Here is a 17,500-nt window from a genome sequence, read left to right as displayed (position 1 = left end):
TGATATGGATGTTTCAACACACACACACACACACACACACACACACACACACACACGAGAACACACACACTCTATGTGATATGGATGTTTAAACACACACACACAAACAAGAACACACACACTCTATGTGATATGGATGTTTTTTTTAAACACACACATACTCTCTCTGTGGTATGGATGTTTAAACACACACACACACACACACACACAGTCACACACACACACATACTCTTTGTGGTATGGATGTTTAAACACACACACACACACACACACATACACAGTCACACACACACACATACTCTTTGTGGTATGAATGTTTAAACACACACACACACACACACACACACTCTTTGTGGTATGAATGTTTAAACACAGACACACACACACACACACACACACACACACACATACATATACTCTTTGTGGTATGGATGTTTAAACACACGCACACACACACACAGTCACACACACATACTCTTTGTGGTATGAATGTTTAAACACAGACACACACACACACACACACACTAGGGATGGGCATAATTAATCGACGATCGATTAATTGATCATTAAGAATTTCCTCGATGACATTATTTTTTCATCGATAAAACTAATGCATGTTCTGTTGCGTAGTGTGCGTGTAATTTATTTATTTTAGGGCTGTCAAAGTTAACGCGTTATTCTATGAGATTATTGTGGCCGAGATTAATGCAATACAATATTTTAACGCAGTTAACGTAACTTTGTTTACTTCCGGTGTGCGTTGACCCATGGCAAGAAACCGCGGCGTGTCTGCAGTCAGTTAGATAGGAGAGACCGAGACGGTAGTTGAAGATGGAGAGAGCTGAGGGATTGTTGGGCGGAAAGTTTCTGTTTAAGAGGCAAAATGACAGAACAATCGACAAAACTAAAATTGTATGTAGCATTTGTCAAGCTGAATGTAGCTATCACAGAAGCAGCTCGTCTTTAAGTTATCACCTTAATGCAAAGCACCGGACAGAAAGCAGTCCCAGGTTAGATGATCGCCAACCCACACTTCACGACTTCTCTAGGAAAATAACTACACCAGTCCGTGAAAAGGTTACCAACGCTTGGTTGCCGGTGACTGTCGATCCATCAACATAGTTGAAGACGGTGGGCTGACTGAGGTGATTCGAATTGCTTCAGGGGACAATTCTTACGATTTACCGTCGAGGGGCACCATTGTGTCTTGCATACATTCCTTGCACGACGGCGAGAGAGCACAAAAAAAATACAATTAAACAACAGTGTCTAAAATACACGCTGTCTGAAGTGATTACTCATTCATTTATAAGATTTAGTCTTTAGAAGAAAAACAAACTTTTAATCGCGATGAATCTAGATTAATGAATTTCAAAATGTGAGATTAATAAATTAGAGGAAAACGAGGGTCAGTTGTGTTTATGAGCACCGGCTTCTAGCTGTCGGCTCCGCTGCTTAAGAGTACAGCAGCGCATATTTTCAAGTGTAACCATTGAACGGATCCCGTTTAACTGCCACAAGAGTTGTCCATCTTGTAAGTTTAACTGCCACAAGAGTTGTTCATCTTGTAATAAAGATCTTAATGAGGAAACACCCCTTTTTTTTAAATATCACTGCATTTTAATATAGCCTATAAATAGTGAATTTTAATATAAAAATATTAATGATTAATCGAAAATCGATCGTTAATTCTCCCGACAATCGATTAAGACAATTTAATCGTAAACAAAGACATCAGCATTCAACATAAGGAACAATAGGAAGATCTTCATTTTCATCTCTCTATCCTCTTTGTCTGTTTGGATCTTGATGGGAAGGTGTGTTTGCAGGCCAACTACAGCAGGAACAGTGTCTGTGACATTTAAAAGCCCATGGTTATCCCAGGAGTGAAAGTAAGCAAGTAGCCTTCCGACACGCACGCACGCACGCACGCACACACACACACACACACACATACACAGACACACACAGTGCTTTCTGCTGTTCTGCCAGTCAAAGACACATCATGGGTTATCCTAGGGGAGCAAGCTATGGAACCTTCAAATATTTTACTTTTTTTTTAAACTGCTGTTCCCTTTGAGAACCTTGTTGATTATTGGATTCTAAGAATACCACCTAAAAGCCGGTTCCCTTTGAGAACCTTGCTGATTATTAGATTCTAAGAATACCACCTAAAAGACAGTTCTCTTTGAGAACCTTGTTGATTATTGGATTCTAAGAATACCACCTAAAAGACAGTTCTCTTTGAGAACCTTGCTTATTATTAGATTCTAAGAATACCACCTAAAAGACAGTTCCCTTTGAGAACCTTGTTGATTATTGGATTCTAAGAATACCACCTAAAAGCCGGTTCCCTTTGAGAACCTTGCTGATTATTAGATTCTAAGAATACCACCTAAAAGACAGTTCTCTTTGAGAACCTTGCTGATTATTAGATTCTAAGAATACCACCTAAAAGACAGTTCCCTTTGAGAACCTTGTTGATTATTAGATTCTAAGAATACCACCTAAAAGCCGGTTCCCTTTGAGAACCTTGCTGATTATTAGATTCTAAGAATACCACCTAAAAGACAGTTCCCTTTGAGAACCTTGTTGATTATTAGATTCTTCTAAAGGAGGGCAGTGGTAGTGAGCTCAAACTTATTCTCCATTTCCATCTCATTTCCTGTTGGCCCCCCTGTTTCCATCCGAATAAAGGCCAAAAGGTTAAAAAAAAGAAGCTTTTAAAAAAGCTTAAAAAGCTCCTGTCTTATACAAATGTGTTATACGGCTCTTCAGAATGCCACGGAATGTTCCATTCTGCAGTGTGTCGGGGTCCTATGTCAGGCTTTATTTCTCAAAAACGAACGCCGGACTAGACATTATCCCTTACATAGATATCTTAAAATCACATTATCCCTTAAATAGATATCTTACATGATCTCTTACATAGATATCTTAAAATCATACCACAGTGGTCAAACATTCCACGATCCAACAAACTGACATCAACAGCAAACGTTTGGTTCCTTCACACTGGTCTGACAAAACCCAATGATTGGGTAGTTGGGGACTGAGGGGTATTCCAAGAACGTGGATCAGTGTCAAACCTGGCTAAGTTAACTCAGGGTACGTGGTAAACCTCCTAATAGAAGAGCCCCTTGGTTTCGTTCTCCCTGACAAAAAAAAGCCGTTGGTCTCTGCTATTAGGAGGTTTACCACCCCTCAGTCGTAGGTCTCTGCTATTAGGAGGTTTACCACCCCTCAGTCGTAGGTCTCTGCTATTAGGAGGTTTACCACCCCTCAGGTTCACTTCTTCTTCCGTCTCCCTTCCGTCCTTTCCTGTGTTTTTGCCTACCTCATTTATTTATCCAAATATGTGTTTTGCATCTAGTCCACACCATTACACTCAATCCCCCCATTAATCAATTGCATTTTATTCATATAGCACTTTTCATCTGAATAACTGCAGTTCAGAAAGTGCTTTCCATGCAAACCACAGAGCCTAGGGGGGGGGAGACAAACGATGCCTTCAGTAACTCCTGCACACAGTAAATCAAGGTGCTACACACAGAGACAGGGTGAACAGGTGTGTGTGTGTGTGTGTGTGTGTGTGTGTGTGCGTGTGTGCATGTGTGTGCGTATGTGTGTGTGTGTGTGCGTGGGTGTGTGTGTGCTTGTGTGTGTGTGTGTGTGTGTGTGTGTGTGTGTGTGTGTGTGTGCGTGTGTGTGTCTGTGGGTGTGCGTGTGTGTCTGTGTGTGATTGTGTGCGTGTGCGTGTGTGTGTGTGTGTGTGTGCGTATGTGTGTGTGCGTGGGTGTGTGTGTGCTTGTGTGTGTGTGTGTGACAGGGTGAACAGGGAAGGATTCAAAAGGGGAGCAGCTCTATTCTAAGAAGAGAGTAGAAATATCTTGACTTTTGTGAGTGTCTGAGGTACGTACGTTTCCTTTGTGATGTCATTTTAGGTGTGTGTGTGTGCAGTGTGTGCAGTGTGTGTGTGTGTGTGTGTGTGTGTGTGTGTCTCTGTGTATGTGTGAGAGTGTGAGTGAGGGAGGAGACAGAGAGAGAGAAATAGATTAGAGTAATTTGAGTAATACGCTTCTCCATAATGACTGTGAGTATGAAGCTGGACCCAAGTGCACGACACGAGACAAGATACAACAAAAGGGAAGACTTCCGTTCCTCAGGCAAATAAACAGGAGCAAACAGGAAACCATTGTGTCATGTCCATACAGCGTCACATGGCAACAGTGTCATGACAACAACTATCAGACAACAAACTGAAACTGAAACAGTCCTAAGGCAGTCCTATATACAGGAGCAAACAGGAAACAAGAATCTCATGGAGCAGTCCATGCAGCGCACCATGGCAACAGTGTCATGACAACGAGCAGACAACAAACGAAGAAACATAAGGGGCTTAAATACACTAACCAGAAACAGGTGGCACCAGTGATTCAATTACCAAGAACTAAGGAACCAGAAAGTAACGAAAGGTGCGTGAACCTCGACACAAGGAAAAGAGGCGCAGAGAAAGACAGGGAAAACAAAAGCACATTAAAACACACACCCGAAACCATGACATTCTGAAAATGAGTGTCTGTCTGTCTGTCTGTCTGTCTGTCACGGATGTTTCTGTTTTTGTTTTTTTTTATGTGCGTGTGTATGATTTTTTTCACAGCATGTGTGTATGTGTGTGTGTATGTGAGCATTTGTGTGTGTGTGTGAGAGAGAGCATTTGTGTGTCTGTGTTTGTGTGTGAGCATTTGTGTGTGTGTGTGTGTGTGTGTGTGTGTGTGAGAGCATTTGTGTGTGTTTGTGTGTGAGCATTTGTGTGTGTGTGTGTGTGTGTGTGTGTGTGTGTGTGTGTGTGTGTGTGTGTGCCTGCACACAAGCATATCCACTACATATCTGTATATTCATAAACACACGGGTCAATGAGGCTTCGCCTTTCCCAGCATTCCAGCGCATCAGTACTCACAGCCAAACCCAGACAAGGGGGAGGCCGGCATGATGAGTCTAAAGCACTGACTGCTGTTTTACAGGATTTCTTCCCAGGCGACTCTGCAGCGAATGCAACCAATCGATTTTGTGTGTGTGTGTGTGTGACAGAGAAGGTCCTGAATAAATTAGCTTTCCCTCAGGAGGAATTCATGCTTCATTGGAGATGATGTTCACGTCCAATTTGTGGCCACTTTGCACGTACATTTTGATTTGTGAAATTTCTGTCCAGAGGTCCTTGCAAGGAAAACGTTGCTACCACATTAAGAACCTGAGGGTGTTGGCTGAGAAACTGACAATTGGGAAAGTGTAGTATCCATGTCAGGGATTTTGTAAGTGTGTGTGTTTACACGCATGCTTGTGTGTGTGTGTGTGTATGTGTTTGCGTGTGCGCTTCACCACAACCTGTGGATACTGGCTGGGAAACCGATAAGGCTAGTGTTTGTTTTGGAATTCTCATCAGATGCTCCCATAAAAATAAAATAATAATATAATAATAATTATATAATGTAATATAAAAATAAATAATAATTAATAAAATAAAATATGTGTCAGGTCAGTTGGTTACCATGGATTGAGTTAATTTAAAGTACACCACAAATAGCACTGGGTGTAATTAAGTCTCTTGTTCGTCATTGACTTTACTGTAATGTTTTTGACATCTCGGGATACATTTGCAAAAACTGGCTTGTGTATCAGTTTTACTTTAACATAACTTCTTCTACGACAGATTTGTGAGACTCAGAAGTCATTACGGAGATGTTGGGCTGGGATTTCTTTGCGGGACAGAACGAAGCTCACATTAAAATGACGTTAGCCAAACGAGAGGGCAAGCCAAGAGACTTCCTTATTCAATCTGTGCAGTGCCTGCCGCTAATGAAGATGCTAGCAAACAGTTAGTAACACCAGAGTATCTAGTATTAGTTAGTAGTTTAGTATCTCTCCCTCAGAGAGCGTATCCTTAGATATTTGGATAAATCTAGGGTTAGCCTATATCTATGAGTTTCATTGACTTTACTCTACACGTGCAGTAGGTGTTGTCCCTAGTTGTATATAAAAGGCGTTGCGTTGTCCTGACGACGTGTTTGCTGTTGGCAGAAGCTAAAGGCGGTAAAGGAGGAGTTGGAGGAGCCTCCTTTGGAGACTAGAAGACTAAATGTGCAATGCTCACATTGTGAGAAAATACACATGTCTTATACGCACAGTCAACACGCAGTCCAAACCCAGCCGATTGAAAAGCTAATACACAAACAAAGCAACTCTTTGTTAACTCAGTTGATTGAATGTTTAAATTGTTTAACTAAAGCCCTAATGGATGGCTCAGTTGATTTAACGTTTAAACTGTTTAACTAAAGCCCTAATGGATGGCTCAGTTGATTTAACGTTTAAACTGTTTAACTAAAGCCCTAATGGATGGCTCAATCACACACACAGCGACCCAGGAGATTCTCCTTTGCCTCACTGCAGTATGATGAGCATGTCACTCAAAATGAACTCCAGACTGACTACAACCCAGTAGAACCGAATATCCTTCACGAATGCATAGATGTCTGATATGTATGACATGTCTTAAACCGAATGCATAGATGTCTGATATGTATGACATGTCTTAAACCGAATGTATAGATATATGATATATATGACATGTCTTAAACCGGATGCAAAGATGTCTGATGTGTATGACATGTCTTAAATCAAATACTCTCTTTATTCCTGTTATGTTTTTTTGCATCTCAATTCCTCCTCCTGAAAGATACAAGCAGGATGGCCGTCATGTCATATCTACTGAGACGTGTTGGAGATTATGTCACAGTGAAAATGACACTGAACCAACGTAGGTGTGATCTCACTATAGTAGAGGTGAAATATGGGGAGCATTTGCCCTTTTGCCAGAAAGGATCATCCAATCAGCCGTCCATTAATTCAGTCCTTTCTTTTTTCCTTCCTTCCTTCCTTCCTTCTTTCTTTCGTTCTTTCTTTTCTTTCTTTCACACTAGCACAAAAAGTATAAAAGCCCTGCAGTTCCAGGAGGTCCGTCTTTTGTTGCTCAGAGAAGGCCAATTAGCTAATGCAGGAGTTAGAGAAATCGGCAAGCCTCAGTGCCGTGCAGCGAACAACACGTCACCTTGAGGCTCCCTGGCGCCAGTCTGGATCCTGAAACACATGCCAATCTGCTAATACGTACAAGGGACTACTGTGCATCTCCTTTGTTAGGAAGTGTGAAGGTTAAAACCCATAGGGGACACAGGCCTGTTGGACTTTTTCAGGTAGTCTCACATGCCTTGATGTTTTTGTATATTTCCCCTAACTATAAACATTGATGCACAAGTGGCATATATGTAAAAGATTAAAGGTTTGTGAGGGTGTTCCTTTTTATGATTCTAGGACAAAAACTCGCTGAGGTTTTAAGGCATATTGACAACAAGAACATGTCCCTAAGGGGCCCTCTGTGACGTGGTTGGGACCTGGGTAAAGATGTGGGGACCTGGGTAAAGATGTGGGGACCTGCGTGAATTTGAGGGGGGCATTTAGAATGGTTGGGGCATGTGTGAACATATAGGGGCATGTTTTACGCAGCTGTAATGGGTTTTGGTTTACCAAGAAAAATCGTAAAATCAGCGAGCCAAGAGAATTAGTGTAGCATCGAGACATGTGCGTGGCGATGCTGGGTAAACCTAGGTGAAGTTCTGCAGGCATTTCACAGATGTTAAACACTTTTGTAAGGTTGTGTGTCAGTGTGTGTACAGTTTTAAGGTTGATTGAGAAGTAACGCAGATATGGGAGAAGCTGTAGGTTGTGTGAAGTGTATGTGTACTGACGTATAGATTTAATGGTCTGGCAAATATTACAACTGATCGTCCAAATGAACAAAAACATTGGCTCTGTCATCTTGGGCAGTCGATAGAGTAGCCTATGGATGAAATTATATAGATTCTATAGTGATTTTGGGCAGTCAATAGAGTAGCCTATGGATGAAATTATATAGATTCTATAGTGATTTTGGGCAGTCAATAGGGTGGCCTATGGATTCCACAAATCTAATCCATGTCTATGGAGTCCACAAATCTAATCCAATACACTTTTTTGTCAAATTCAGCCCATTGCTCCTCACACTCCTCTCGCTGTCCATTCAATATGTGCTCAAAAAAAAAAACTCCGGTGTCCGTACAGTCCTGGCTTTGTAAATGGGAAACAAACATGGTGACTTAGACCAAGTCATAAACAATTCCAGCCAATCAACACATTGCTTCAGGAGCACGGAAGGGAAGGATGTAATGTGATTGGCCGTTGAGCTCAAATATCAACAACCTTTCACCGGAATTGCAGACTGTACCTTTAAAACATAAATTGTGTCTGTTTCAGGACCACGGAAGGGAAGGGTGAAATTTGATTGGACGCTTAGCTCAAATAACAACCTTTTGCCTAAATTGCGGACCTGCCTTTAAAACATAAATCGTGCCTGTTGTGCAATCAGATGTTAATAAAGATGCACACAAATCCAACTTCCAAATTCCAAACCACTCATTCAAAACAAACACATGGAAACTCCAGCCTGTGCCTATTTATGATACGATATTTCACAACCAAAATCAGGACATTCAGATTCAGTATGTTTAAGACATTTATGACAACTCTCTTTTCTCTATACCCGCAAACACCACATACAAACAACAGACATACACAGCTTAGAGCCAGTGCACCTTTCAAGCCGTCAAATGATTTTACAGTAAACATTCAATACAAGTGGCAACTATGGAGGGGGGATCAGACACCAGCAGAATGATACAAGCACACACACCCACACACACACTGTACATACGCTAATGATCCTCTCGGAGGTGCCGCTGTGCGCTACAGTCTCGTTTAGGCCGACCAGTGATGGCAAAGTCTGGGACATCCAGTTGGTCACCATCGCCATGGTGCTGAGCACAGCACCAATCTTCAGCATCGGAACACTCATCTTTCCTTACTCTGCTGATGCCACCAGCGTTCCCGCAAAATGTTCCCCAAAAAAAAGGAAAAGGAATCCTCGAAACTCCAAACAAAATTTCCCTGTAGTGCCTTCCACAAAATATGTCCTCACAAAGTCCTAAAGATCGTGTCTTGTAACTTCCTCACGATTCCCTGAACTAAATCAGCTCAGGCGTTTTTTTTGCCTCAGAAAGGTTGGCATTTAAGTACTAGTTTTCTAAGGAGATCCGACTTGCGAAACTTTCCCCTCCGTGAAATGACTCGGAGAAACGACTCCGCCACATTCGGAGCCCAGCGTCGAATCGCGAGGAGTCGTCATCGTCCTCCGAGTGCTGGGCTCTCAGGCTGACTGACCGTCTGGCGTTGTTGCTTTGCTTAGCGTTCCAAACAGCAGCTGCAGCAGTGGCAGCATCGGTGACGGACACGGAGGCAACAGCAACAGAGGCAGCTCCCAGAGTGTCAGAGAGGAAAAGCCATCATCAGCTTCCCTCCTCTTCGTATTTGTCCTCTTCCCTCTCTCTGTATCTCACTCTCTCTATCTATCTCTCCCTATCACCTCTCCTGGCTTTTCTGCTGAAGATGGAGAAGGAGGAACGGCCAGACACAGCCTCCCTGTTCAGCAACGAGCAATAGAGAGAAGGAGAGGAGGAACGAGTGAAAGAGGAGAAAGATGAAGGGAGAGGGAGGGATGAAGGAAGGAGGATGCAGCTCAGCAGCAACAGGAGGAAAAAAGACAGTAAGTTGATGGGAGGAGGAAAGGTGGAGGGAAAAAAAGGAGAATAGAGGGGGGGAAAGGGAATAGAGAGAGAGAGAGAGAGAGAGAGAGGCAGAGAGAGAGAGAGAGAGAGAGAGAGAGAGAGAGAGAGAGAGAGAGAGAGAGAGACAGAGAGAGAGAGAGAGAGAGAAGGTGGGAGATAATAAATTAATCAGTGAGAAATTTGGAAATGTCTTGTGGGAATGTGGACGAGAGGGGGAAAGAGGGATGGAGAGAGAGCGAGCGAGAGAGAGAGAGAGAGAGAGTGAGAGAGAGCGCGCGCGCGAGAGAGAAACTGAGCGGTTGTTGGCGGAGATGGAGGTCTGTTCTCATTCCTGCAGGCAGAAGACACTGAGCCACACATTCAGCACAGCTCGCTCTTAAATACAAACACACACACACACACACACACACTCTCTCTCTCTCTCTCTCTCTCTCTCTCTCTCCATCCCTCCTCTCCTCCATCCCCTCACCTTTGCATTCTTCTCTCTCCTCTAGACTGAGTCAGTGCATTTGCATCACAATGGCAATGTAGTTATACTGTTCTATGGGCTATTCATGCCCTCGCAATATGATCACATGGCAGACCTGCAGGTCCAGACAATGGAGAAACAGAAAATGCTAACACTCCACCCAGTGGTAGCCACTGGTAAATCCATTAGTGGAGAAACACTGCCACATGCTGGATAAAAGTGGGTACTGCAGACTGTGTGTTTCTACTTGTGTCACAAGAGAAAAAGCAAGGGCATGTACATGGGAGATTGGAGTATAAGTATAAACACACACACACACTCTGTTCGTGGTATGGATGTTTAAACACACACACACGGTTTGTGGTATGGATGTTTAACCCCCCCCCCCCCCCCACACACACACACACACACACTCTTTGTGGTATGGATGTTTAGTCACACACACACACACACACACAGAGATAAGCACACACAAACACTTACAGTGCACATACACAAATGTACACACGCACACACACACACGATAATCAATCACACCCATTAAATTAAAGGGCATGGCCCAACTACTCAGGGAGAGAGACAATGACGCAAAGGCTGACACTCATCCCATTATTCACAGCAAGGGCAGATATCCACACACGCGCGTATATACACACACACACACACACACACACACACACACGCGCGCACCTGCACACACACATATATATATATTTAAAAGGATAAGAGATCATTAATGGGGGTGTCATGACCAATCTCATGGAGAAGATCATTATCATATATTTGCATAGCAATTCAAATGGCCCACCTGAGCCGAAAAATATCCCCTTCAGTCACAACAAACACACACAAGAGTGAAATTCACAAAACACCATTCTAAAGAATTACTAAAAAAAAAAAAAAGAGTTTGATTAATTCCCCTGAATGTCAAATCTGAAAGATACCTTTTGCCGTATGATTATGCAAGTACTAAAGAATGTGAAGGGAACTCATTAGAACATAATCTGGCATTGTATGACGTGTCCTTTGGTCTATACTTGCATTTAAGCAATCAAATGAATGTAATGTACTTGAGCAGGTGATTTTGTATCATTACAACTTCATAGCCCCATTTTGCTTAAAGGTACAGTGTGTAGGTTTTAAATGCATCAATTAGTAGAAATGGAATATAGTATTCGTAATTATTTTGTGTGTAATTACCTGTATCTATTAATCTGTTAGCTTAGAATGAGTCCTTTGAATCTACATGGGGAGCGGGTCCTCTTACGTGGACTCCGCCATGTTGCACTGCCATGTTTCCACAGTAGCCCGGACAATGGACAAATCAAAACACTGGCTCTATACAGCAACCAATAGATGTCACTAAAAACGACACACTGTACCTTTAAGCAACAGAACACCAGAGGAAGTGCGTTAACGGCTGTGATCTGGTTACATACTTGTTACTCAATACTCATGCTGTTTTTCTGAACAAGCACAACCTTGGGAGTTATGAAACATTCAGACTTGGGAGACGTAACAACGTCAACAAAGGAACAAATGTCATTAGCATGGAAGCTAACAGTACAGCGCAACGTTGCAGACAAGAGCTGGCCAGATGAAAAACACAGGCATCTACCTTAGTTAATCCACTCTCAATTTGGAATAATTTAAGTTGGTGAAGAGTATTTAAGAGTATTTAAACCATGAAAGGGGACTACCTTAACAACCACAAGAAGGCCAACAAAAGCTGTTCCAATTTCCATGATGAATTCAATCTGATTAAGTTTTTAAACCCTGAAGTTGGCTGCCTCCACTGAAGCAGAACAAAAATTAGATCCGTTTTGTCTGTAATCTCAAATCCATTATAACACCAACACCATAACAGCATTGCCATAAACCTAAACGGATTTTCCATCTGATTAATACACTGCCAAATAAAATGACTGTTTGAAAAGTACCTAAAATAAGTGTAACATTCATATATCTGCATCTCTCAGTCACAAGGCACAAGCAGGAAACACAAGTTGCTACATGACACAGACGGTGAGGCACAAACACACTAACTGTCAAGGGGACTGGCACACAGGCATTCCAACATAATACACCGACTGAAAATGCTAACATGCTAACATGAACAATGACATAATACACAGACTGAAAATGCTAACATGCTAACATGAAAAATTACATAATACACAGACTGAAAATGCTAACATGCTAACATGAACAATAACATAAAACACAGACTGAAAATGCTAACATGCTAACATGAACAATAACATAATACACAGACTAAAAATGATAACATGCTAACATGAACAATAACATGAAAAGGGAGGCACAGCAACATTCTAAAACGGAACACTAGAGGCCGGTTCAGGCCAAAGATTCACGTTGAGACGAGCCACACAACTACTTAAAACCAGCAACTTGTTCTAAAACCAGGGGGGTTCAGAATGCTGGGACATCTTGCAACAACACTGATGTTTCCATAACAACGCCTTTGTTACACCACTGTTGTAGCCAGATATGAACTAGCTAGCTGGTTAGTTAGCCAGCAAAGTTAACAAACTAGCTGACTAGCCAACAGTCACTCGATTTACTTTTGTTTTTTTTAGCATATGCATTCTGACTGCGGTTGTACAGACACTGGTGTTTTTTCAAACTGAGTTAATAAGATCAAAACTCCACCACGATGTCGTGTCTTCACTGACTGAGTGACACCACATCACAAAAGCTGCGAGGTCCAAGTGTTCGAAAACCTTGCAACTGCGATTTGACATAATTAATCTTTTGCATCTACATCAGACAGCTTGCAACGACTTTCAACGGTTAATTCACACCACTGCAGCTGGTCTCTGCAACGCTCTGGAACCGCTTTGTCGTGTGGCGAATCTTTTGTGTGAATTGGCCTTGATAGACATAATTAGACAATTACATAGAACACACAGAATTCTGGGAACTACCTACATCAAACACACACATATAGAAGCTGTGCATGTAAAATGAATGGAGTGATTAAGAGCTTGTATGCTTATAGCATTCCAAAGACCTTAGATAATCATCTCAAGTGACCAAAACAGGTAGTCACTGTGGTTCAGTACATGTTTTTGCACATATTCAAGCAAAAGATATGAAAAACTACTTTTCACATTATGTTTACTTAATAAAGATTTGTATATATTATATATATATATATATATATATATATAAATACCAATATGACATGCATTTTACTTCAATATTACTGTAGCAAAACTTCTGACTCTGAATCTGACTTTGGAACAACTGTTTTAAAAAAGTTGCTTACAATTTCTAAAATATCACACTGTGTTAGAACCGCAGAAGTGCTAATCTATAAATCTATCTATTTAATCTAATCTATTTAATTAGCGGACTCCTAAGGGTTAAACGTTCTGTAATCTGTTTACTGGCTAGACTCTATTCCCCCCCGCTGACTGCACACCACACACCATCAAACACAAAACGCTTCTGTGTCACTTCTACTCTCCATGTCATCTGATCCCTTGTGTCTAATAAGGCGGATTCTTCTGTGTCACTTCTACCCTCCGTGTCATCCGATCCCTTGTGTCTAATAAGGCGGATTCAGCTGTTCATGTGGAAATCCCTCTTGTGCTTCCTAAGTGAATTCACACATTGAAATTCAAAGCAGATTTAAAAATCCACCACAAACCTTTGCCTGTCCCCTATGGCGCACTTACATGAACAGAATGTACGCTACATATAACACAATACTATATATATATATATATATATATATATATATATATATATATATATATATATATATAAAGATACTCTCTCTCTCTATATATATATATATATATATAAAGAGAGAGAGAGAGAAAGTGAGAGAAGAGAGATATAGAGATAGAGAGAGTATAATATTAACTATAGAGAGTATAGTATAATAGAGGGAGTATAATATTAACCAAATCATGTTATGTTATGTTATGTTATGTTATGTTTAAGGCTGTCAAGTGATTCAAAAAATGACATGCTTTGTGATTTGCTTCGTGATCTAAATTAATCACTGATATCAATTTGCTGTGATAAGCATTTCAAAATCTGTCAGATTTGCCATTGACGTGAAGTGAGAAAGTAAACACATTTGAGAAGTGTGCCACAGCAACGACAACTTAGGCACTACTAAGGTAAAATAACTTTGGTAATGTCAAACTACACCAACAATTATCAAACATGATCAAATCATGCTAGGTTGTGAAATTAATCGGTCAAATGCAATGTTTTTTTTATATAAAGTGTAGTAGAATAACTTACAATTATGGTAAGAAATATTTAACAATTGACGCATTATTTTGACAACCCTAATTAGGCTATGTTGTTAGGTTACGCAATATGTAAATCTACCAGAGACGCTTTCCTATATAGGCAACCTGCCCCTACAGCATGAAGAGGGCCACTGTCGACCAAACATCACTTAGACCTGGCAAAACAAATCAATATTGTGTTACTTTCTGCTAGAGGTATGCTAAGCTATGTGTTTTTATCATACGATTAAACGACACTATGCATCTACTGTCTCCCTTTGTATCCATATTACTGGTGTGATGGTGTTCATACTTCAAATGCACAGAATTCCACTTGTTTTTTTTGTGAACTGGAGGCTTATGTCAATGGCCAGGTCACTGCATGATGGAGCTAGACTCTCTCTCTCTCTCTCTCTCTCTCTCTCTCTTTTTTTTTTTGTTGCTACATCTCTCCTTTTGAAATTAGCATGGCGTAGCAGCATGCTACGATACCGCAGGCCCTCTAGGCCCAACCGACATCTTTATTTGATGACATATCCATTTTACCCTCCATCAAACCCAGCGCTCAAGCCCACCTTCATTAGACAAAGGTTATTGAATATGCATCGTCTCATCTGCATCTCTGTCCCACTGGCTGAAAACATCAAGCACGGCAGACCATAATTCCCCTGTACGCTAGTAGTGCCATGGTAACCACCATGTTAACTTTGTAGATGAACTGGAGCTAAAAGGCTAACGCACATTGATTCACCTGACGTTAACAAACACCCAAATAACTCCTGTTACACAACAGCTGTTGAGACTAGGTGGATCAGTGTGTCGAGCTTGTTAGTGTGGTGGAATAATATTTTTAATATGTAATTTATAACAATCATAATTGAAAAAATAATAATAATACAAGACTAGTTGTTAGTTTGTTATTGTTGTTGATTTTGTTTACATAAACCCCAAATGCGAAATTTTAGAATGTTGAAAATGTTCGTTCGTTCTGGAGTTTGTTCTTTGTTGAATTTTATGAGACCAGTTTTTATCGAATCCGTAAATAACCATACCACAGAGATGAAGTAGTGGATAGTTTTTAGCTTTAGTCCTACATACATGGAGTGTTTAAATTCTCCACTGGTTAATGGTAACATTTTATTGTATTTTAAGTTTTTTTCTAACTCTATTTCTACCGATACACTTCTGAGTTCACTTTGTCTTGTTGTTGTTGCTGTTCTCGAAGCATTACATTTAAGGGGCTTTTTACGCCTCTTTACGCCTTACGACCGTACAATGATAAAGTGTACTTTGAAGACCAGATATACAATTATAAAGTGTACTATGAAGACCAAATCCACAATGATAAAGTGGACTATGAAGACCAGATGTACAATGATAAAGTGGACTATGAAGACCAGATGTACAATGATAAAGTGGACTATGAAGAAAGGATCTACAATAATAAAGTATACTATGAAGACAGGATGTACAATAATAAAGTATATTATGAAGACAGGATGTACAATGATAAAGTATACTATGATGAAATACAGTGGACAAAGGCACCACGCCATGTTGAGTCAATGTAGGCCGAGAGAGGAAGGTAGGCAGAAGGTGCTTATGTCTGAATGTGTGTGTGTGTGTGTGTGTGTGTGTGTGTGTGTGTGTGTGTGTGTGTGTGTGTGTGTGTGTGTGTGTGTGTGTGTGTGTGTGTGTGTCATTTATATACGTATGTCATCTCCATTTGTGGCATGTTGTATCTTTGAATGATGAAATATGTAGATAGACAGATAGATTGATATCTCCATGCAATCTCTCAGCTCTCACCCTCACCCCTCCCCTCTCCACCTCAATCACTCATCACTTTCTCTTCATCTCTTTTCTCTAACCCTCACCCACTCACCCTTCTCTCTCTCTCTCTCTCTCTCTCTCTGTCTCACCCTCACTCACTCTCTCTCGCTCGCTGTCTCACCCTCACTCACCCACTTCAGTATTCCATCTCTTTTCTCTAACCCTTACCCACTCCCCCCCCTCTCTCTCTCTTTCTCTCTGTCTCACCCTCACTCACCCACTTCAGTATTCCATCTCCTTTCTTCTCCACATCCCTCTGTCTCTCTCTCGCTCCCACTCATCCCATATCTTTGTTTGTTTTTGCTCTCGATGAAAAATTGCAAAAATACCCATCTGCTCTTTGGGTACTATAAAGAGTCCGATTTAATTATTTAAAGGCCGCGTGTAAAGACAGATAGCCTGAGCAAAGGAGAGAGATCGAAAAGTAATTTATCATCATGGCTGTGGAGGTTTTATTTCTTTTACACCATTACAATACATGGCAGCAAATGAAATATTAAGAACAAGTGCCATTAAAACCTTATTAAAACCAGCGCTTAGGGCAAGAGAAGGTGGACTCCTGTGTTTTTCCCCCAATTTATGAAGGGTGATTAATAGTTCATGAGTCGGGCTGTACAACGCGTGTCTGTCCTTTACCATACAGTATCTGTTCCGAGAGGTTGTAGCAATTTAGGATAAAAGTCTGTAAAGGGATCACGCCAGACGAGGGGCATTAATATTTCACCCAACACCACTTTCAACAAAGTCATCGCTCCGGTGAGTTTCTCCATCAGTCGTTTGAGAGAGTGCAAGTTTTCGGTGAGCTGCTGTCTAATCGGGCTGAAACGTTTCCCTCAACCCACTAATATGGCCAACTTGGCGCTTTGAAAATGCGGTTACCTCAGCAACATCAAACATTTTAAACGTGTTAACCCGCACTATTAGCACTTGCCAAGGGAGAAACAACACGGCCATGCACATTGTGAGGAAAAACATAAAACCTATATAAACTTACAAATGTAACAAATTCCCTGTGAGGGGTTGCCGTTGCAAACTTCTCTCTATAGAAGAAATGTTTGAAACTCCATAACATCGCAGTCGTAGACTACAACTACAGTGGGTCACACGGTAACTTGCTGAATTAGCCATATTAGATGTTTTCGCACCCTGGTCAGGTGCTCTGCCATTGATCTTACCTCACAGACTGCACGGGTTAAAATGAGAAGAAAGACGCC

The 17,500-nt window shown here is 41.2% G+C and overlaps 1 protein-coding gene across 2 annotated transcripts in view; it reads right to left on the bottom strand.

Moving 5' to 3' along the window:
- The window catches only part of LOC105909541 (noelin-2-like), a 74,103-nt gene that overhangs the window by 56,206 nt on the left and 397 nt on the right, over window positions 1-17,500 (bottom strand). Inside the window, exon 1 of one of the 2 annotated variants that reach the window (XM_042703548.1) lies at window positions 17,462-17,500. This exon is cut by the window's right edge and continues 397 nt beyond it. In XM_042703548.1, coding sequence (XP_042559482.1) covers window positions 17,462-17,500 — 39 coding nt within the window. Of the gene's footprint in view, window positions 1-8,800; window positions 9,807-17,461 lie in introns of those variants that run through there. The other variant, XM_031562346.2, reaches the window with a different exon arrangement.

The sequence above is a fragment of the Clupea harengus genome, chromosome 24 (genome assembly GCF_900700415.2).
Source record: "Clupea harengus chromosome 24, Ch_v2.0.2, whole genome shotgun sequence".
Lineage (NCBI taxonomy): Eukaryota > Metazoa > Chordata > Actinopteri > Clupeiformes > Clupeidae > Clupea > Clupea harengus.
This window is presented reverse-complemented; position numbering and strand designations above follow the sequence as displayed.